At 49.2% G+C, this 21,137-nt stretch overlaps 1 protein-coding gene across 8 annotated transcripts in view; it reads left to right on the top strand.

The window, feature by feature from the left end:
- AFAP1L2 (actin filament associated protein 1 like 2) overlaps positions 1 to 21,137 on the top strand; it is a 99,275-nt gene that overhangs the window by 10,325 nt on the left and 67,813 nt on the right. The window contains exon 1 of one of the 8 annotated variants that reach the window (XM_045040712.1): positions 9,798 to 10,128. The exons of the other annotated variants lie outside the window; for them this stretch is intronic. Within the exon in view, the coding sequence (XP_044896647.1) occupies positions 10,101 to 10,128 (28 nt within the window). The 5' untranslated portion in view covers positions 9,798 to 10,100. Of the gene's footprint in view, positions 1 to 9,797; positions 10,129 to 21,137 lie in introns of those variants that run through there. 8 annotated transcript variants of the gene reach the window in all.

The following is a 21,137-nucleotide window of genomic DNA, read 5'->3' as shown; positions in this document are numbered from 1 at the left end:
GCCACTGCAGGCACTTGAGCTAGGTGAGGCGCGTGTGCCACTGGCGACCATGGAAGCCCGTTGAAGTTCAGGTCCGTGTATCCCAGATGCCCTGGAAGTCAGCCTGTGACAGAGTGGGTCGGGTTAATGACAGAACCATCAAGGGCAAGTGTGAGTGGTGCTCCGAGACCCCTCTTGGGTGCTGCACTCAGGCTTGCTCCTGCACCTGGACATGCAGCCTTCTCTCTCTTTCTCTCTCTTTTCGCCTCCCCGCCCCGCCATCTTCTTTCATACCCACATTCTCTCCTCTTGACTTTCTGCCACTTTCTTCCTTTTTTTCCTGACGATTCCGTTCAGGTCTCCTGAGTCTTGAGTTTAGAAAAGGGATGCCCCCTGAGAACCTGAGGCCAGAAAGACCCAGAACGAACGAGCCTCCCCTTGACCCCAGGTCTCTAGTAGTGTCGGGCTTTCATTTCAAGTAGCCATGGCTAGAATCCTGGGCTTCCCCAGGGGGAGCTGATGACCTCAGAGTCAGGGTAGGGAAAGTGGGGCTTGCTCTCTGCCAAAGAGCATCTCATTCCTTCCTGGACGAGGAAGCCAGAGTGAAATCTGTTCAGCATAGCCCCTGGTGTTTCATCAGGCCCTAGGAAGTGTCATTCCATATGGCCTAATGCAAAGAAGGCCACCTTCTCCAAGCCATTTGCTAACCCTGGGATCTTGCCAGCCATCCCACCTGGCCAAATGCACGTTAGCGTCACGGTGACTAGGATTCCCGGGAAAGAACATTCTTATCCTCCCTCTGGGGGTCCTTAAATAGCCCTGTGTTCGGCTAACCTCCAAGGGGTGGGGGCTCCTCCCACTGCCACCCCAAGCTCCCTGGAAATGAGGATCAGAGGAGGCCCTGGTGTCTGCACAGGGCGGGGGCATGAGAACATCGCGGCAGTTTGGATAAAGGGTCCAAACATGAAGGCTCAGCATTGACTACAATCATTTTTTCCCATTGACCTCCTGGCTTCTCCGTGGGCAGGCGTCCATTCCCCGCCCAGCTGATGTTGGTTTGGTGTGTGTAATTGTAAACAGTTCAGGCTGGGAGCACATCCCCAAGAGTTATGGGATCCAGGTGTCGCTCCCGGCTGGCCACGCACTGGTTCCCTTGAGAGTGGGGAGAGGCCGTCTTGTTCTCAGAGAATTTAATCTACGGCGGTTGAGATCAGATACCTCTGAAGCACAACTCCCTCCCGTGCCCTCACCCTCCACGTCTCCACTCGGGCTGAAAGAGTCTTTGGGACTCTGGTTGATTGGTGGATCTCTTGGTGTGCGGGTTTTTTTCTCCTCTGACCCCAAGGTAAGGGCCCCGGTGCGTTCAAGTTTGCAGAGAGGTACCCAGATGTTGACTGTGACAGCACCCCAGCAGCCCACACTCTGTGGGGATCAGGCGCGAGTCTGTGCACAGGTCACTCTCTGCCTCAGTTCTCCAGTGCGGCTGGACTCCTGACACGGGCATAGCAGCTGGCAGGCAGGGGCCTCTTGTCCTAAGCAGCGGGCCTCTTGTCCTAAGCAGCGGACCTCTAGAGTGTGTAGATGGCGTTAGGCACTTGATTATCTTTCCGTAACAACAGGGTTGGGAGTTGTCTCAGAGCAAAAGTGGTCTCACGGGTGGTGGTGGAGGACCCCTTTGGTGGGTTGGAGGAAGATAGGGGACCCTGATCTTGGGGTCTGGCTTCCTCTGCCCCTTACATCCTTATGGTTCGAGATATATGTAGCTGGTAGGGCCATGGTGAAGGGGGAGGAAGCTAATAAGTGCCTTCCCTTCACAAACAGCAGACGTGAGAGGGACGTGCGTGTGTGTGTGTGTGTCAGCAGAGAGGGGATGTCAAGTGACAGTTAGCCCCATTTTCTTGTCATTTCCTAAAGCTATTAAAGCCCTCCAAGGGTAAGATTGCTGGTTTCCAATAGGATGTATTTTTCTGCCCTGGGGAAGCTGAGGCAGCCAGGAGAGAGAAAGCAAGAGTGCCAAGAGACTGTTAGGGTGGAGTGATTTCTAGACTCCAAGCTTATCTGTCAAGGCTCATTCAGCCCTGACACCTTGACCTTGCTCCCCCCGCCCTCATGCCTTTAACCCCTTCCCTCACTGTACCTCACACAACAACCCTTCTCTGCCTTCATGCTCGGCTGCCATGTGTCTGTGCATATCGATTTCTCCCCCGGCTGGAAAAAGTAAGGGCAGTTACATAGCTTGGAACAAAATATTCCCCACAAATGGCTTTTTTTTCCCCCTTAAAAAATTTACCATCGCTGAGTGTGAAAATGGTTTAGATTCAAGAGGAAACAGCTGGCTGGCAGAGGTCCTGGCGGGGTCTTGGGTAAGATTCCACTGTGTCACTAATGACTTTACGCGGTACATTTCCGGCACAAGGACACTCGGCAGTTGGGGAATCTCGTGGCTGAGAACTTATGTCAAGGCAAGAACAGCAGCGGGAACAGCTTCCAACTGAGGCCAGGGAGGGAAGGCCTCAGTCCATCCGGGACGGTCCGGACCTGTCCTGTGGATGTCTCTTGTCCGCCTTGGTAGTTTAACTCGGGTGCTCACGAACCCTTTTCTTTCTAGAATATTCCGCCTTTGGGTTTCTCTGAGATTTCAGTACATTGCTGCTGTAGCGAAGGTGGACCCAGATTTCTTAAGGCCCCTGAACCCTGCCCTTGTGAGTGCAGATGGTGTCTAAGGCACTCTGTCACCGGCTGCGGGGAGAGAGAGAGAGGTGCTGTCCCCTGTACTGCCCTGGAGAGAATCCGACTCCTTCTTTTCATGGCTCTTCCTGTTTGTCTAGCCTCTGTGGCCATTCTCACTTTGTCGTGTGCCCCTCCCCCCCCCCCCCGCCGCCCCTCCCCCCTTCCTGAGTGCCTTGTGGTTTTCCAAACTGGACTCGTGCTTTTGCTGTTCTGTTGGCCTGGATGTCCTCCCCTCAGGGCTGCCTGCCAAGCTTATCTGTCAAGGCTCGCTCAGCCTTTACCCCCTGAAGACTTTAACTGCTCACTGTACCTGTACCCCTGCCATCATCCTTGTGTCCATGCTATAGTTGACAAGAAGTCTATAGTCCCAGGAGGCTGTACACTCTATAAGGGTCAAAGCCATTGTTCCTCTTTGTGTCCACAGCACCTCACCCCATGGGTGGTATATATACTGTGAGTGTTCAAGAAACTGGAATTGTGTGATTGAGAAATGGCTGCTGTCCTCAAGTTTTCGGAGAGTTTTTTCCCCCCCTCTTTTTTTTTTTTTTTTTTTTTTAAGATTTTTGTTTGATGTTTATTCTTGAAGGAGAGAGAGTGGGGGTGGGGCGGAGAGAGAGAGGGAGACACAGAATCGGAAGCAGGCTCCAGGCTCCGAGCTGTCAGCACAGAGCCCGATGCGGGGCTCGAACTCACGAACTGTGAGATCATGACCTGAGCCGAAGTCGGACACTTAACCAGCTGAGCTCCCCCCCCCCCCCCCCCCCCCCCCGGCGCTCCTGTGAGAGTTTTGATTACATCGAAGTTAAGGGCTTCTGTTCCTTAGTGGGCATCCTGGACAAAGTTAATGCAGCTGGCAAAGAGGAGAGAGAGATGGACAGTGTCTAAAACCTGCCAGGGGCTAACATTTAGAATATATAACGAACTCCTGCAGATCAACCGGAAAAAGGCAGACACTGCAATGGAAATAAAGACAAGTAAAGGCTACGAATGGCAGGTTGCGGGTGAAGGAGGCTCCACAAAGCAAACGCACATCTGAAGGAGTGCTTGGGCTCCTTTAGTCGTCAGGGACAACCCGCATGACCACCCGGGAAACTGGCAGGAGTGTGAGGCTGCAAGCTACCTCGGGTTCTCAGAACACGCAGGAATTTCCAAGCGGGTCCACACAGGGAGGGTCTGAAGGTGATCTTTGCAGCATTATTTGTGCCGGTGGAGAATGGGAAGCAGTCTCAGTGTCTCTGGGGAGAATGAACAGGCGAATGATGAGGGCAGGAACCCTAGAGAAATTACCCAGCGGTAGAAGCAGTGGATTAGATGTTGATCCGGCACCGTAGATGTATCTTTAAGACCTAGCGCTAAGTGAAAGGTAAGAAGCAGAATAGGTCATCTGACAGTCGCATTGACAGCCAGTAAACATTCACACAGCCGTACGCATTAAGCAGGAACACATACAAGCAGAAAGATACGTACGAGAAAGTTCATCTCGGGAGTGAAGAATGGGATATCGGCATGAAAGGGAATTTGTAACAGTTTGCTTCTGGCGTGTTATTGATACCAGAAGCCTACAAATCTAAGTTGGAGCAGAACGTGGCATTGCCAGGGCAACACCGGAACGTCAGTCGGTGTCCTCTGGAAAGAGGGGACAGGAACTTCTCTCCGCCATACCCACCCCATGTGGAGGAGTCAATGGGGAAGTCATTTTCCTTATTGATTGTTGGGTTGTTCAAGATCCTTTGCCCCCGAGGTTGTTATAACGGCCACCCTTACGTTTGACTCCAAAGCTTACCTTTGATCAGAACTGTCGTGGTAATTAGCAACTTGCCATTGTCATGAGGGGCGGGCATGCTTGTAACCCACCCCCACATAAGCGTGGGGCAGTAGAGCTGGCTTCTGATAGTTGAGTAGTTTTTTACTCACCTGGAGTCACCTTTGGGTCCTTGCTGCTGAGTACAGGTCACGGCCAAGAGCTTCTGGCCAGAGGTTTAGCAGATTGAGTAGAATGCTTTGGAATTGGGTTTTTCCATCTAGGACCTGATTGGTTGGAAATGAAGTTACTAGATCTGTGCAGCAGTTCAGGTTTGCTCCTCTCCACCCAGGAGATGGGAATATTCACTCCAAATAGGTGCACCCGAAGACGATAAAGTGCCTTTCCCACCCTGGGTCCGTTTGATCTGGGTAGAGTTGGCCTCTAACATTGTTTGTTCCATCTCTATTTCTGCTTGAAATAATGGTTGTGGTTTTTGTTTGTTTGTTTGTCTTTTTGAGATTCAAGGGTTTATGCGGTAAAGAGCCGTTTGGACCAGGAATAGCGCACCACCTGTTTTCGCTTTGCCCAGTGGTATGTTCTGTAAAGCTGCTGGGCCACGAGGCAGGACCCAGAGCTGCCCGGGGTCTTGTCAGCGTGGGCAGAAGGGCGAACCCTTTCCCTCGTGGCTCAGCGGGTGGGCAGCAAATCCGACTGTGTGTAAAGCCAAGAACTAAAGGTTTTCAGAAAATGGAAAAAACCCTGAGGTTGGCTCGGCTGCTCTTGACTATTTTCTCACTGTTGTTTCTCATGCTTAGACTCAGTTACTGACCTCTCTTTCTTTATCCCACCTGTCCGTGTACTGACTGGTCAGTTTCTGCCCCACATCTCCAGACCTGCCTTCTCAATTCCTGGGTCCACTGGAATGTTGACGCCTGGGTGATGGAACAATAAAGATCTTCATTTCTGTGAAGTTCAAGCGTCACCCCCAGGGTCCTTTCCAGTTCAAAGGATTTGTGATTTTGCAGTGAACTTGCTCACATCCTTCAATAGCCCCTCGGCATGGGAGAATTTCCAAATACTCACACAATAAGCCCTTTCTTCAGCTTTGCTATGTGTTAGGTATTGCCTAGGTGTTGAGATCAAGCTGGGTGCACTATTCCTGCGACTGCTGTCCTAATGGATCTCCCATTCCAGAGGAGGGAAGCAGACCACAAGTAAGCAATGATAGTTCTAAAAAAAAAAAAAAAAAAAAAAAAAAAAAAAAAGGATAATTTCAGGTAGTTGTAAGTAACATGAAAAACACACACAGGATGTTGTGAGAGTAATTCAGAGGCGGGTGTGGTCCCCGTATTAGCCAGGTGCTCATGAAGAGTCTGTCTGAGGAGATGATATTGGAGTTGAGACCCTAATGAAGAGAAGGAGCCTGTTGGGTGGAGAACCGGGGTTGGGAGCTCCAGGCCAAGGCACCAGCAAGTGCAAAGGTGAAGCCAGAGATGGGAGGGGTGGGGAGAGATGGGGTGGGAGACCTGGGTTGTGCCTGGGAGTTTGGGTCTCATTCCCTGAGCACTTCACACGCAGGGACATCTTGCTTCCCAGGGACCCGGCCAAGTGACCACAGCCTCTTCCAGATGAGTGGTTTACCACCATGTGGACTACTTCGGGTTCCAGTCTCTTATCCATAGGAAAAAACCAAACACATCCTAAAAGAATATTCTCCCTCGCACTTCTCTGAAGAGGTTGAAGGTACAGGCCTACTGGAGTTTTCCACACTTTACAGGGTTCTGAGGGTGGGATTGGGCGTGGGGCAAGCCCGCAGACCCATAGCTCATGGAGGGGAAGGGGTAGGATAATAACCTGAGGATCTCGAATGATGGTCCCACCTCTTTCCCACTTGGCAAAGGCAGGGAAGGACTTTTGAACCACCCGGTGTCTCTGAATTGCTTCTTCCTTCAAGAGGGACTGAGTATTTTGCTCCCTCACTGTTCGGACTATAGGGAATATAATGGTGAAAGTTGTAGGGTTTATGAAGAACCGGTTCATATCGGGTTTGGATACCCGTGACCTTGGGCAATCGCTGTTTCCGGGTATCTGTTTCTTCATCTGAAGGGGGCTCATTACCCTCTTCCTGGGAGGTTTATAAGGGTCGAGGGAAATCTCGTTTCTCAGTAGCAGCACACACAGCCGCAGTGCTAGTGATTGGTGGTAGGTAGTCGTGAGACAAGACATTGAGTTTGCCCGCGGTCTGCCATGTTGATTTCTGAGGCCTTAAACCTTCACTTTCGTTCATACCGCCACGAAGGCTGTGTGGGGAGGGGAAGCCAATTCGTGAAGGGCCGTTTCCTGTTTCTGAACCCGTTAGTGTGAGAACACCGTGCCTCATGAGTCCTCGGTCACCTCAGCCGTCCGCATCTAGAATAGTCCCTGCTCTACGCACGTCCCCCGCTTGTTGGGCGAATCAGTGAAAAGCTAGGCAAACAAGTGGACATGTGTAAAAGGTGATTGTTTCAGTGTTGGGTTGGGAATCGCATCGCAGATGAAGGGAAGGCCACAGTGCTCCCCTCGTCGTTGCTGTTCTTAATTTTCTTTCTTTTTTTTTTAATTTTTTTTTAACGTTTATTTATTTTTGAGACAGAGAGAGACAGAGCATGAACGGGGGAGGGGCAGAGAGAGAGGGAGACACAGAATCGGAAGTGTGCTCCAGGCTCTGAGCCATCAGCCCAGAGCCCGATGCGGGGCTCGAACCCACGGACTGTGAGATCGTGACCTGAGCTGAATTAGGATGCTCAACCGACTGAGCCACCCAGGCGCCCCTACTCTGCTGTTCTTAATTGTCAATGCAGAGGTACTCATGGCCGGAAGGCAGGCTCTGTCGGCCATGGGAGCCCAGAGTTGGGTGGAATCGTGTCTGAACGTAGCTGATGAGGTGAGCAATTAGATGCAGGGTCGCAGTCAACTGAAGTCCCAGGAAGAGATTCGGTTGGGCTGGTGAAGTTCATTTCACCCCTGCAGGCGGTGGACCCTTCCACTCCAGAGTGCCCACCCCAACATGCAGAGGATGGTGAGCCCACTGTGTCCCAGGACTAGTGCCTACACGGCCTGTAGAACATCTATTCAGAGACACTCGCTGCTAGGTGTATTTAGCTGAATCATCCCAGGCTGCTATGCCCCAATACAGTGGGGTCCCCGTGGGCCCAAGGAAGTCCTAGCCTCTGGGCAGCTGCTGCCTGGCAAGGGCTGGGCTGCTTGGGCCATACTTGTCTTCCCTCTCCTGGCTTCCTGCACTACCTCTGTTTGGAGAAGAGACCCACCCCCCACCCCCCGCCTCCCGCAACTCACGTACCCTGACTCTCTTCATCTTCCCTGCCCTGAGCTGCTGTCTGCCTGATATTACGTGCATCATCATGAATCAAGAGTGATTATTAACAACAGTAATGCTGCCACCTTTTACTTTTTATTTCAACATATGTGCCATTCTTTTACCTTTGCAAATATCCCGGAGAGTTGTGTTTCCAGAAGCGTTGTGACAGCCCTTCTCCTCCTGGGGTGACTGAGGGCTTGAGCCTATGAATGTAACTGTCACACAGCCACCGAGTAGGAGGGTTTTCAGAAGGTGAAACCAGAAGGTGGGTTTTCAGACTCTGCGCCAAGGGTAAGCTTTGCTGCCCATGTTTAATAGTGACTGTGTTCTGGGCCCAGCTGCAGCATCCCTCCCTGGGCATTTTATTCTCACCATCCGACTCAATCCCTAGAGACTCCGGGGTCCCTGAAGACTTCTTAATCCCTAAAGAACTTGTGGGTACCAGCTCTCACCCTCCACCAGGCACCTGTAGCCTCCCTGGGGTGGCTGAATACCTGGGGGGGTTCTGACTGGAAAACCCTCTTAGAATCTTGCAGTGACATTCTTGGCATTGCTTCCCCGGGGGAGAAGTCCCCTGGAATGCAGGGACTCGTTCCCCTGAGCTAGGCTGAGCTAAGAATGTTAATAAAAGGCTTCCCAGAGCTTTTCCATCAGACACTTTCATCTTATTCCAGGCCTGCAGAACCAGCGCTGGGTGTGGGGGCGGGGAGGCAGGAATCCAGCAGTAAATATTATTCTCCTCATTCTGTGGATGGAGGAAATGGAAGCCAGACTTCGAGGCCAGAGGCAGCCCAAGCACAAGTTCACCGCCAATGCGGTGGGATGCAAACCCAGCTCCGCTGGACTCTAGAGCACATTCTGCTGCCCGGTCTAGCCCGATGGCAGTAGACATGATCGCCATCCTCAGATGGCTTCAGATCGGACCCGCAGCCATGCCTAATCTAATGTTAAGTGCAGCGTGAGTCTGCAGGCTGCAGTCCGGCTGTCTTGGCGTACCCCTTTGGAACGGCGAGGAAGATTCCCCGGCCTTGCTCACGGCTGATGCTCGGCTGTCTCGGAGCCCCAGCCTGATGAAACAGACTTCCCTGAAAGGGAGCTTTTCTGGGTGCCTGGGCTGCAGGTGTTCTGCCTCCCTAGCGTGTTCCCTGCTGGGCCGGCCAGGCCTTTGCTCATGCTGTTCCTTATGACGGGGAACGGGCGCTCTTTCCCTCTGCCCTTCCGGTCACAGCCACCTCATCCCGGAAGCCCGCATTCATTGATCACATCTGGCCCCAGCCGTTCGTCCTCCATGCGGGACACAAGGGTCTCTGTTTCCCCTATTTCTGTCTCGTCCCCACGGCTGGTTTCACAGCTCCCAAAGTGCACGGCAGGGCGGCGTCTGCCACGCGAGTGGCCCTTCACTTCGTTCCTGGCGATCCCCAGGAGTTTCTGCCCGGTTTCGCAGCTGCCTCCTTTCCACCGGGCCTTGAGCGTCCAGAAGTCTCCGCGGGGAGTGTGGACTCAGGGCTGCTGCGGGGGCACGTGGAGGCTCGAGAGAAACGAGGCGCAGTCCCCAGCCACACGGGCGTGGCTTGCATGACCAGCGCTCCTCTCCGCGGGCCCGGAGACGGGCGCTTCCCCAGCAAACGGGGGGCCTTGTTTGCCGTGTGCCCCCCGTGCCACCGTGCGCGCCGCACCGCGCGAGCAGTGGCACGAGGGTGGGCTCTCGGGTGGGAGGGGGAAGGTGAGCGTTTTCCCCATTTCTCACAGTCTGGAAGAAAAGATAAGTGACGGGGTCCTCCCTTGGGAAGTACATCTCACCGCGGGCAACATTCGGCCACACGCCGTTCGTGCCCAACAGCTGTCTCTCATTTGCTGGCAAATGTTCCCAGTGATGAATGTCCTCCGTCCACAGTCACAGCCGTCCCTAAATGGAGGCTTTGGACAAGTGCAAAGGGAACAATGGCCCTTCTCAGAGAGCTCTCAGCAGACGCTCCCAGTGAAGTTGGTTCATCACTTGGAGCTGAGTCAAGGTCATAGACAAGATGCCATTGATTCAGCAAGGAAGGCCCTAAATGGCCGTGGAGTTAGAGAGGCTGAAGGCAGCCAGAAGCAGCGATCAGGATGGGACTCAACGGCTGCCGGGACAGGCCTTGAATAAGCAGAGTGAATGAGTCCACCTTTCAGATACCATCTTCTAGAAGTTGACTTACGGCACGACGGCCCTTCTTCTTGATACATTTGCAAAACCCTCTGCCGTCATTATAGGAGCACGGTTGCCACACCTGTGTTGTTGAATGGCTCAGGGAGATGAGGGACCGATGGAGAAAAAGAGAAGGTGAGCGGGGGTGGTCAGGAGAGCCGGTGAGGACTTCTGGCCCCAGGGCTAGGCTACGGCTGGGAGAGGTGTCTCTGTGCCGTTGGCCTCAGGCTGAGCAGCCGCAAGCCCCTCTTTCCACCAAGTCCCGGGTCGTTCTCCCTCTCTGTGTCCCTGCTGACTTTCTAAGGACAAAGATAAAAGGTCAACATTCCAAGCTGGCCTGGGTCAACTGGGCAAAGTGTTTTTCTCTCTCCTTTTGGCTATTTTTGGTTTCTCCCAGGGGAGTTCCTGTAACTCCTTTAAAATAGCATAAACAACAGCTACGCGTTGCTATTTCACTCTGTAAGGAGTTCAGTGTAGTAATTTTATATGTATTTTTTATGGCAAAAGCCGTACATGCTTGTTATAAAATATGCATCTGTGGCAGAAATTTATAACCTGGAATGTGAAAATCCCTAGAATTCCATCCTTGGTGATAATATCTGTCAAAGATACATTCATCCAAATATTTTTCTTCCTCTGCAGTGATTCTGCCCTTTTCCTCCCTCTCTCCTGTCCTTCCCTCCCTTCCTTCCATTCCTTCCGTTCCTTCTTCCTCTCCCCTCCCCTCCTGTTCCTTTCCCTCTCCTCCTTTCCAGCCCCAATGGTATCAAGTTTTAGGGGGAAGAAAAGCCCCCGTTGATCAAGTAGCCTTCAGAAAGAGCCCATTTGCAAGCCGCCGTGTGTGTCTGCAATCCCCCCCCCCCCTTCCCTAGACGCAATACAGTCACTGATAACCTTCTTATTTAAGTTCAGGATGTTTCTTGGAGCTCATTCCTGATAGACCTGCTGCCTTCTCCATGATGCTGCTTAGCATTTCTTGTGTGTGGAGCTGGCGCGACTTGTATAATCGCCGAACATTCCGTTTTTCCCAGGCCTTTACTGTAACAAACCATGCCACCACGAATTTCCTTACACGGAGCTCATTTCAGACACACGAAGGAGGTCTGCGGCATAAAATCTCTGCACGTAGAATCTCTGGGTTGAAGGGGCATGTGCATTTACAGTCTGATGATGTAGTGCCAAAATGTCCCCCCAAAAGTTGTGTTCTTTTTACCCTTATTAGCAGAGTTTCAGGGTGTCTGTTTCCCTCCCCCCTCATCAATATAATGTGATTATACCTTGTCATCTTTGCCCATCAGAGTGGGCGAAGGTATCTTTGCAAAGTTTCTCTCTCTCTCTCTCTCTCTCTCTCTCTCTCTCTCTCTCTCTCGGACTATAAATGAAGTTGGACATCCTTTCGTATGTTTAAAAGCCATCTGTGTTCATACGATAATGCATTTTTTTTTTTTCTGTTGGGTTGTTGGTCTTTTTCTGTGTTAAGGAAATTAACCCTTTGGATATGAGTTGCAAATGCCACCCCGCCCCCTCCGGCTTCTTGTCTTTTGAATTGCTTTTATGTTTACTTTTCCAAAGTAGAATTTTTGTACGTGTGTGGTCAAATTTATCTCCTTTTATGGCCCTAAATTTTGCTTATACTTAGAAAGCCTCTCTCTAAAATTATACTTTAAAAATCTTTTTCCTTTTTCTGAAAAAAACAGCTTTGCTGAGATCTCATTCACATACCATACAGGTCACCATTTAAAGTGGGCAATTCATTGGTTTCTAGTGTATTCACAGATATGTGCAACTGTCACCACAGTTAATTTTAGAGCTCCCCTCCCCTCAACCCTGAGCAAACACTAAACTACTTTCTGTTTCTATAGATTTCTCTCTTCTGGACTTTCCTGTGGTGGAATCCCATAATATGCAGACTCTTGTGATTGGCTTCTTTAACTTGACATAATATGTTCAAGGTTCTAAGTTGGCCAAATAATATCTGATTGTATGTGTAGGTATAGATATAACATATCTTGTTTATCCATTTTTTTAAATTTTTATTTTTTATTTTTAAAAATTTACATCCAAATTAGTTAGCATATTGTGCAACAATGTTCTCAGGAGTAGATTCCTTAGTGTCCCTTCCCCATTTAGCCCATCCCCCCTCCCACACCCCCACCAGTAACCCTCAGTTTGTTCTCCATATTTATGAGTGTCTTCTGTTTTGTCTCCCTCCCTGTTTGTATATTCTTTTTGTTTCCCTTCACTTATGTTCATCTGTTTTGTCTCTTAAAGTCCTCATATGAGTGAAGTCATATGATTTTTGTCTTTCTCTGACTGACTAATTTCACTTAGCATAATACCCTCCAGTTCCATCCACATAGTTGCAAATGGCAAGATTTCACTCTTTTTGATTGCCGAGTAATACTCCATTGTATATATATACCACATCTTTATCCATTCATCCATCGATGGACATTTGGGCATTTTCCATACTTTAGCTATGTGATAGCTATCGATATGTGATATGTGATATGTGATATGTGATAGCTATCGATAGTGCTGCTATAAACATGGGGGTGCATGTGTCCCTTCTAAACGGCACACCTGTATCCCGTGGATAAATGCCTAGTAGGGCAATTGCTGGGTCTTACGGTAGTTCTATTTTTAGTTTTTTGAGGAACCTCCGTACTGTTTTCCAGAGTGGCTGCACCAGCTTGCATTCCCAACTTGTTTATCCATTTATCTGTGGATGGACATTTGTGTTGTTTTACTTTTTGGCTGTTACCAATAATGCTACCGTAAACATTTGTATACAAATTTTTGTGTGGACGTGTTTTTGTTTCTCTTGGGTATATACTTAGGTGTAGAATTTCTGCGTCATGTGGTAACTTGATATTTAATGATTTGAAGTCCTGCCAGACTGTTTTCCAAAGCAACTGCATCCTGTTACATTCCCATCAGCTATATTTTCGTCTAGTGCTTTTGTGATCGTATTTTTCATGTTTTCAGTTTTTGAACAATCTGTAATTCTTCATAAGGTATGACATTGGGATTAAATGTGTACTTCTCCAGATGGCTATACCATTATAACAACAGTGTTTTTCAATCTTTTCTTCTCGATGTCTTTATCATAATCATTGTATATGCTAGGTCCTATTCTAGATAGTCTTTTCTGTTGATCTACTTGCCCACTCACATGACATTGCCACCCTGCTTTAATGTTTGTAGTTTTGTGACGTATTACCTCATTCTTAATTCTGTGAGGGTAAATAGAGTTTTTCGTCCCCATTGTAGACACGAGGAAACCAAGTCTCTGAGATGGACAACCCTGAGACAGAAAGAAGACAGACAAGCTTGTCTTTCAGAAAGTTCTGGGTCAGGTGCTTTTGGGTGTCTGTCAGTGGACAGAGTGTCCAAGGCAATGTGGTGGGAAAGTCCGCCTAGGGTCTCCCCTACAGCCGGTGTCTGCTCCCTCACAGTAGAATGACCATGATCAGTGAGCCCTCTGAGGAGAGCCCCACACTTGGGAATGGAAGCCTCTTGCACATAAATGTGGTCATCCCCCAGCATTAACTTGCCATTGAGAATCCAGACAGTGGGGAAATGGAGTTAGACTTTGGCTGTGTTCTCTTCCCAGATTGTGTGACTCAAGAGCCCTGCCAGGGATGGAGTTTTGTTTTGCTTTGTTTTCCCCCCGTTGCAAAAGGATAGCAAAAGTATTTGCCACATAAAACATACAAAGCCTCATAAAGTCTCAACCAATGAAATCATCATCTTTTCTCAGGCAGACTCACTCTCCTGACCTTGGCTGATTGCCACCCTCCAGGGAGTTGTAAGGCAAGGGAACTGATTTACTCAAGGAAGAGACCTACTTAACTTTCACTTTGTCAGATTTCATCAAACACTTGGGGTTTGGGGGTTATGGGATTAAGAGAGCATGATGCGATACCCTGGAAGTGTTGGCTTGTAGGAATGTGGAGTAAACCCCCGAGGAACAAGAAATCTCAAAAGGATTTTGCCTGGAAATGGCAATCAAAATGCAGAGTTGCCTCAATATCTCAAAACTTCCACCAAAGGAGAAAATGTCTGTCTGTCTCCCTTCTGTCATCTCCCAAAGACATTCGTTTTATGGGAATCCCTTTGTAAAATTGTAACTAACTATTTCCAGTGGGTAGGTGGGTGGTGGTTCTTCACTTTTTGATGTGGGAAAATAGGATGTTTAGACTGGGTCAGTATGACCGGGTTTTGGAGATTCTGGTTTTGCGGGCATTGTTTCAGGCATCACCGTTGCAGACGCGCTGGGGTAGTCCTTCTCCATCTGGTGCGTATCTTGGCCCAGCACACGCCAGGGTCAGGTGCATCTTCATGGTCGCTGTGTCTGGGGCTCTTTGGTCCAGACACCCTCAATGTTTCAGGCAAGGCCTGGAGACCAAACTTTTTACTCCATCGGTCCTTTTAGGGACTTCTTGAGTGGTTGGGTCTAGGGAAGCTAGGAAATGGATTGAGCCATGACTTCTCCTTCTCCTCCCACAGGCCCTGAGCTTTGGTCTTTGGGGGCTAATTTAATTTCAGGCATCATCTTGGAAGCAGAGGTCTCTGACAGTCCGGAAGATGGTACATTTTCAGGAAAAGCAAGACAACACTGCTTTGTGAGAGAGACTGTTTCTCGTGTCGAAATTATAGTCTATTGTATCAGAAGGCATTCATTTACATCCTAAATCCCCTGAGCTCTAGGGATACAGTGAAGACAGTGACAACACTTCTAATATTTATTCATAGAAGCCTTCTCAGCTTCCCCTGGAAAGGGCTCTGATTTTCGTAGGCGTTCCGGTCTTTTCCGTATTCCGTCCAGCTGTGCCTTTAAGCCTCTTCGGCTGAGAGGTGCACCTTGCCCTGTGCTCTTCCAGCCCTTGGTTCATCGCTGTCTCACAGAATTGAAGTTAAGGCATTTGAGGGGAGAAATGCACATTATTCGCTTTTGTATCAGAGGACTATGGGAGCTCACTAATTACTGAATAATCCCACCATCACATGGGGGAGAACCAATCACCATTCTACACTTGACCTAAGCCAAAAGGCCGAGAAGCGATACCAATCACCATTCTATCCATTAACTGTTATTTTGCCAACACGTTGGTTCCGTAGACCGCATGGGTCACTGATGTAGAAGTTGTATTCTCTTGATTAACTACCTGTAGTGTATGTTACAGTGTCTGATACAGCAACCAGTAGATGTTTGTGTCTTTCCCATCTGCCACACCTTGATGGGCATAGTGATGGCTTCTTTCTTTCTTTCTTTCTTTTTTTTTTTTTTTTAAATGGTTGAGACTTGGTCTTATTTTATTTATTTATTTATTTATTTATTTTTATTTTTTTTATTTTTTAAAGTTTATTTATTTTTGAGGCAGAGAGAGACAGAGCATGAACGGGGGAGGAGCAGAGAGAGAGGGAGACACAGAATTGGAAGCAGGCTCCAGGCTCTGAGCCATCAGCTCAGAGCCTGACGCGGGGCTTGAACTCACGAACCGTGAGATCGTGACCTGAACTGAAGTCGGACACTCAACCGACTGAGCCACCCAGGCGCCCCAGTGATGGCTTCTTTCTGAAAAGCATGTCCTTGTCCTTGGTTGGACTTCACCCAGGGTAATCTAGTTTACAAATTGTGCTTTGTGGCGTGCCTGGGTGGCTCCATTGGTTAAGCGCCCAATTCTTGATTTCGGCTCAGGTCATGATCTCACAAACCGTGAGGCTCTGCGCTGACAGTGCGGAGCCTGCTTGGGATTCTCTCTCTCCCTCTCTCTCTCCCCTCCCCTACACACACACACACACACACACACACACACACACACACTCTCTCTCTCACTCACTCACTCTCAAAATAAATAAAAAAATAAACTTTAAACATCGATAACAACGAAGGCAACAAATTGTGTATTTTGCCCCATTTGATCTTTGCCTTGATGCTGGTCTCTTTGAAGAGTCTTAGAAAAGGGAGTGTCTAGGGGCGCCTGGGTGGCGCAGTCAGTTGAGCGTCCGACTTCAGCCAGGTCACGATCTCACAGTCCGTGAGTTCGAGCCCTGCATCAGTCTCTGGGCTGATGGCTCGGAGCCTGGAGCCTGTTTCCAATTCTGTGTCTCCCTCTCTCTCTGCCCCTCCCCCGTTCATGCTCTGTCTCTCTCTGTCCCAAAAAAAATAAATAAACGTTGAAAAAAAAATTAAAAAAAAAAAAGAAAAGGGAGTGTCTCTGCTAGGTTTTTCATAACCTGGTAAAGTATTCTATCTGCTAAACTGGTGTGATAGTTCTTTATGTACTAGTTAAGATGGAGTTCCCAACATTTCACATTTGGTTGTTTGGAGATGTTTTTTGATTTGGAAAGTCTGAGGGTAGGATGGAGGGAGGTAAGTGTGAATTAGTAAACTGCAGGCCAAAGGACATGTTTTATATGTGTTTTATGACCTTGACTTGTAGAATGCCCCCTAGTGATATTTGAAAACACCAAGTTTTCAGCTGGATTTGAGACAACAAAGTACTACACGGCCCTCTGCCTTCCCTGCACTGGGAAAGCAGGTGAAGGATGTGCCAAGCCCAGTCCCCTGGGGACTCCCCACCATCTCCTTCCCACTGCTCCTGGCTGTGTGGGTGGTGACTTCTGGGGAGGCCTGAAAGCTCCACTGGTTTCTCAGTCCCTGGCTAATTCTCTCTGGGTGGTCTTTTATTCTTCCCATGCTTCTCTGTTCTTAAGTCCTCAGTATTTCTACCCCCTTGGATAGTATTGAAGTTGTTGTGTGTGTTTTTAATTGAGTGTCGACAGTTCTGGGTATAACAAGGCTGGCAACCGCCTTATCGGTCTGCATGTGCGGTGTTATTTTAGCCTGTGTGGTTGTTTCAAAATGTTCGCCCTTGCGGTTTTTGGGTTAGGTAATTGCTGTAATCCTCTTCCAAGAGGAGCAATGATCATAGAGGTTCTTCGGTTCTGAGTAAGAGAAACTGAGCCGTCTCTACCCTACATTGAAAGAAATTTGCATCTGTGGGATCCAGTGAAGATCGTTGAGATGCTCGTCAGACGCTCTAAGCTGAAAGTCCGTAAGCGTAGACGAGCTTTCACATGTCTTTGCATGGCACTCGCCACCCTTACCCCACTTCACCAGATCTGAGCGCAGGCCTGGTTCGCGGTTGATGCTCTCTGTGAGTTGGTTGCTTTCACAAGTCAGAGGGTGCTTGTGATGCAGTGAGCACACGAGCCTTCCTCTAGACGATCTCACAGCCTTTCAGAGGCTTTCGAGTGGGGGCCTCCTTTAAGAGGGGGACTTTCGTAGCCATATGTTTGGCCATGTGACATTTCGTGCTCCCAAACCCAACTTAAACATTTTCTATTTGTCCCCAATTAAACTCTTATGGGACTGAAATATGACATCAGAAAGTTGAAGTCCCCTCCCTTTTTGTACAGGCCAGTGACCTTCAAGCTAAGAATGGTTTTTAATCGATGGACATTTGCAAGTGATTGGATGACAGGGAACACTCACTTTGAACCCCGGTGAAGCAGAAATGTTATTCACCTCTAAAACTTTCCAGCTTATTCTTAATCCTATTGAATTTTGTCAAAAGAAAATTTGTGGACGTGTGTGTTTTCTCTTGTTACCGTAGTACCCTCGGTACATTATACCCTCACGTTTGCCTATTGGTCTGCTCTAGCATGAGGGCCAGAAAACTTGTCAGGAGCGAATAGTAAATATCTTAGGGTTTGTGGCCATATGGTCTGTGTGGCAGTGACTCACCTTTGCTACTGTAGTGTGTAAGCAGCCATAGACGGTATGTAAACAAACGGGCCTGGCTGTGTTCCAGTAAAACTTTATTTATGGACACTGAAATTTGAATCCCATAGAATGTTCACGTGTCGTGAAATGTTATTCTTTGGCTTTTCTTTCAGCCACTGAAAAATGTAAACGCCATTCTTAGCTCGAGAACCGTCTACGAACAGGTGGTGGGTTCGGTCTGGCCAGTGGTTCACTTTGCTGACTCCTGTCCTAGAGGATGAGACAGCAGCCTCCAGTAATGCCTGGAGTGACTAGGTTAACTCAGAGACTCTAGTGAACCTGAAATACCACCAGACAAAGTAATGCCGGGTCTCGTGACAGACTCCCATGTAACCACAGCACGAGGCATGCTCCTGTTCCCCACGTGCCACACCTTGGGTCTGAGGGATTGAAACCCACCCGCCTCCCCTCAACCCTGCCTCCACCCACGCTACACCCCTGCTCAAACCCCCCTCCACCCCCCCCCACCCCCATCCCACAGACCTAGTTCTTTAAAATCTGTCTAGGAAAGAGTTCCTTCAGGATGCAATGTCAGCCCTGGGCCCCTTCCAGCTCCTATTTGGAAGGTCTTTCCGAGGATAGAGAAGCTGAAACAGCTGCAGGATTTTTTTTTTCCTTCTAGAATCATCCAGTGAGGGGGTGAGTTCAGGACTCTGGCAGCTCCCGTGTAAATGCTGAGCAGTTGAAGACAAATCTGGGAACAAATCTGGAGCAAATCCTGCTGCTCCTAAAACAGGGAGAGCGGCCTCACCAAAGCCGAGGCTTGCGGCATCCGCCTTTATTTCGAGGCCAGGGCTGGGGAAAGGGAGCCTCACACAGGGTCTCGTGAGACCCACTAGGACTCTCCCTCGCTCAGCTGGGTGTCTGTGGAGACCCCCTGGGGAAACAAGCACATCTGCAGCTCCCCGAACGAGACCACTGTCCCGACTGTCAGTCCTGTTTGCCAGCGGCATCGTGGCTCGTGCTGGAGGGTCAGCCAGCTGTGCCGTTGTCTCACGGAGAAAGTTTCCAGAAACACTTTTTCCCCTTCTGCTCGAATGACCAAGTTTCAGAAAAATCCAATGATAATGTGCAGCCGTTTCAAATCTGTAACGTTCGCTGGGATGTTTAGGGTCATGTTGCCGGGGAGATTTAGGGGAGGGCATGTTAAGGTCTGTGAAATAGCCAACAAAATGTCCTCTGGAGCCCGGAATGCTGAGGCAACAGAGAGGCCGGCGAGAGGGGATTGCGGATGCGGCGTTTGTGCGACCTGGTCCTCATCGATGGGACTGTGTTGTGTTACTCTTGGACACGATAGGTGATCGCCATGAGGGCAGGGGCTCCTGCCTTTTGAATCTTCTACAACACTAAGCAGGTGTGGTCTTGGGTCCCAGTCAGCATCTCTGCCTATTGTGGACCCAAGTCTTGCGTGACCAGCAGAGAAGGGGCCAGATTATCTCGCCTCTTGGCCACAGGGTGGGGGGGGGGGGGCATGTTGTTGGCAGGTAACCATGGTAACAAAGGCCTGGAGCCTTCTTTTTTTTTTTTTTTTTTTAAATGTTTATTTATTTTTGACAGAGCCAGAGCATGAGCAGGGGAGGGGCAGAGAGAGAGGGAGACACAGAATCCGAAGCAGGATTCAGGCTCCGAGCTGTCAGCACAGAGCCCGACGTGGGGCTTGAACTCACAGACCGCGAGATCATGACCTGAGCCGAAGTCGGATGCTCAACCGACTGAGCCACCCAGGCGCCCCTAAGGCCTGGAGCCTTCTAAGAGGGAGACTGGGGAGTGGAGGCAGAGCTCTGCAAGCCTGGCCTTTACCTTTCCAGTTTCTGATGTCTCCGCCAGAGTGAATGTCCCAGCGTTGTCCTTTCGGGCAGCCTGTGGGGCAGGGAGACTTCGAAGTATGCTAGGATTGAAAGTTTAAGAGGGGGGGGTGGGGAGGGAGAGTTAATGAGGCTTTCCTCATTACTATGCCTTTCCTGTAATGTAGTTTTCCAAAATAAGGACTATGTCACATCTTATAAACAAGGTATCTTTTCAAAGGTCTATTGCGTCCATTCAGTGGAACACTAGGTAGTTGGTAAAAAGAATGTGGCACATCCGTATGGTGCCCAAAGTGTATCTCCAAGGGACAAGTGAAAATAACAAGGTTCAGAAAGCTATATGGCACATGAGCTTACTTGTGTAAGATTTAATCTGTGTTTTTCTCTCTCTATTTTTAGATAGAATATTATGCATAGGAAATTCCTGGAAGGCTACACAATCCATTGACAGTAGGAGGAAGGGGCTGATGCTGGGGGTTCTGAGATGGGAGGGAAACTTTTGTTTTTATATTTTTAATGCTTATTTATTTATTTTGAGAGAGAGTGAGCACATGCGTGTACAAGCAAGAGAGGGGCAGAAAGAGAGCGGAAGAGAGAATCCCGAGCAGGCTCCACGCCGTCAGCCCAGAGCCTTACCCAGGGCCCATTCTCACGAATGGTGAGATCATGACCTGAGTGGAGATCAAGAGTTGGACGCTTACCGACTGAGCTACCCAGGCGTCCCAGGAGGGAAATTTTTCATTGCCTGTTTGTACTGCTGTTTGATTGATTGATACATATACCCGCATATAGGTATATTTTTACCATGGGCACGCATGCTATTTTCCCAGTAAAAGTTTAAGTTAATAAAAATAGAAGGAAATGCACAAAAGAAGTCATTGAGAAGGTATTTGGCATCACGAAAGCTTCCGGAGCTGGTCACCCTCGGCCTGTTCTGGACGTGGAGATATGGAGAGTAAAGCAAAAGAAAATACTGGGGTATTTCACTTATGGCAACCCCTGCCCCTCCCACCCCACCCAGCCCTGTGCGGCTTCCCTTATCTGAGCCATAAATTCTGGGACAAACAATGGCAAGTCAGCCCGGGGCTGGGCTTGGTGTTTACAGAGGGAAAATCTGGGAACCCACTGGAATGAAAAATGGCGCCCGAGGCTTCTGGGCTGGGAGGGAGGGTCACAGGAGGCGCTGGGGCCTGCCCACGTGACTGTCCAGCCTCGTAAGGAGAAGCCCAGTGGTCATTCTGAGGGTTTAACTCTCCAGCTGTCCTGAGGTTCTCCACAGAACGGCTTTTATACACTCTTAAAACATCATTCCTTGAGCCCAAGGAGAAACTTCAATTTGGAACGAATTAGTCAAGAATTCTGTTGTTTCATCCTAATTAAAGGCAAGAAATCTTTGCTGTAACTTTCTCTACAGGATGTGACTTGCTGGGGAGAAGTTAATGTAGTGGTTCTCATGGGGAGAGGCATTCCATCTTATCTTTCTCCCCCCTGATTAAATATAGTAGAACTCACCAATATATACTCTCATGCTGGCATTCTGTTTA

The sequence above is a fragment of the Felis catus genome, chromosome D2, assembly GCF_018350175.1.
Source record: "Felis catus isolate Fca126 chromosome D2, F.catus_Fca126_mat1.0, whole genome shotgun sequence".
Lineage (NCBI taxonomy): Eukaryota > Metazoa > Chordata > Mammalia > Carnivora > Felidae > Felis > Felis catus.
Note: the sequence above shows the minus strand (reverse complement) of the source record. Positions and strands in the feature narration are given on the sequence as shown.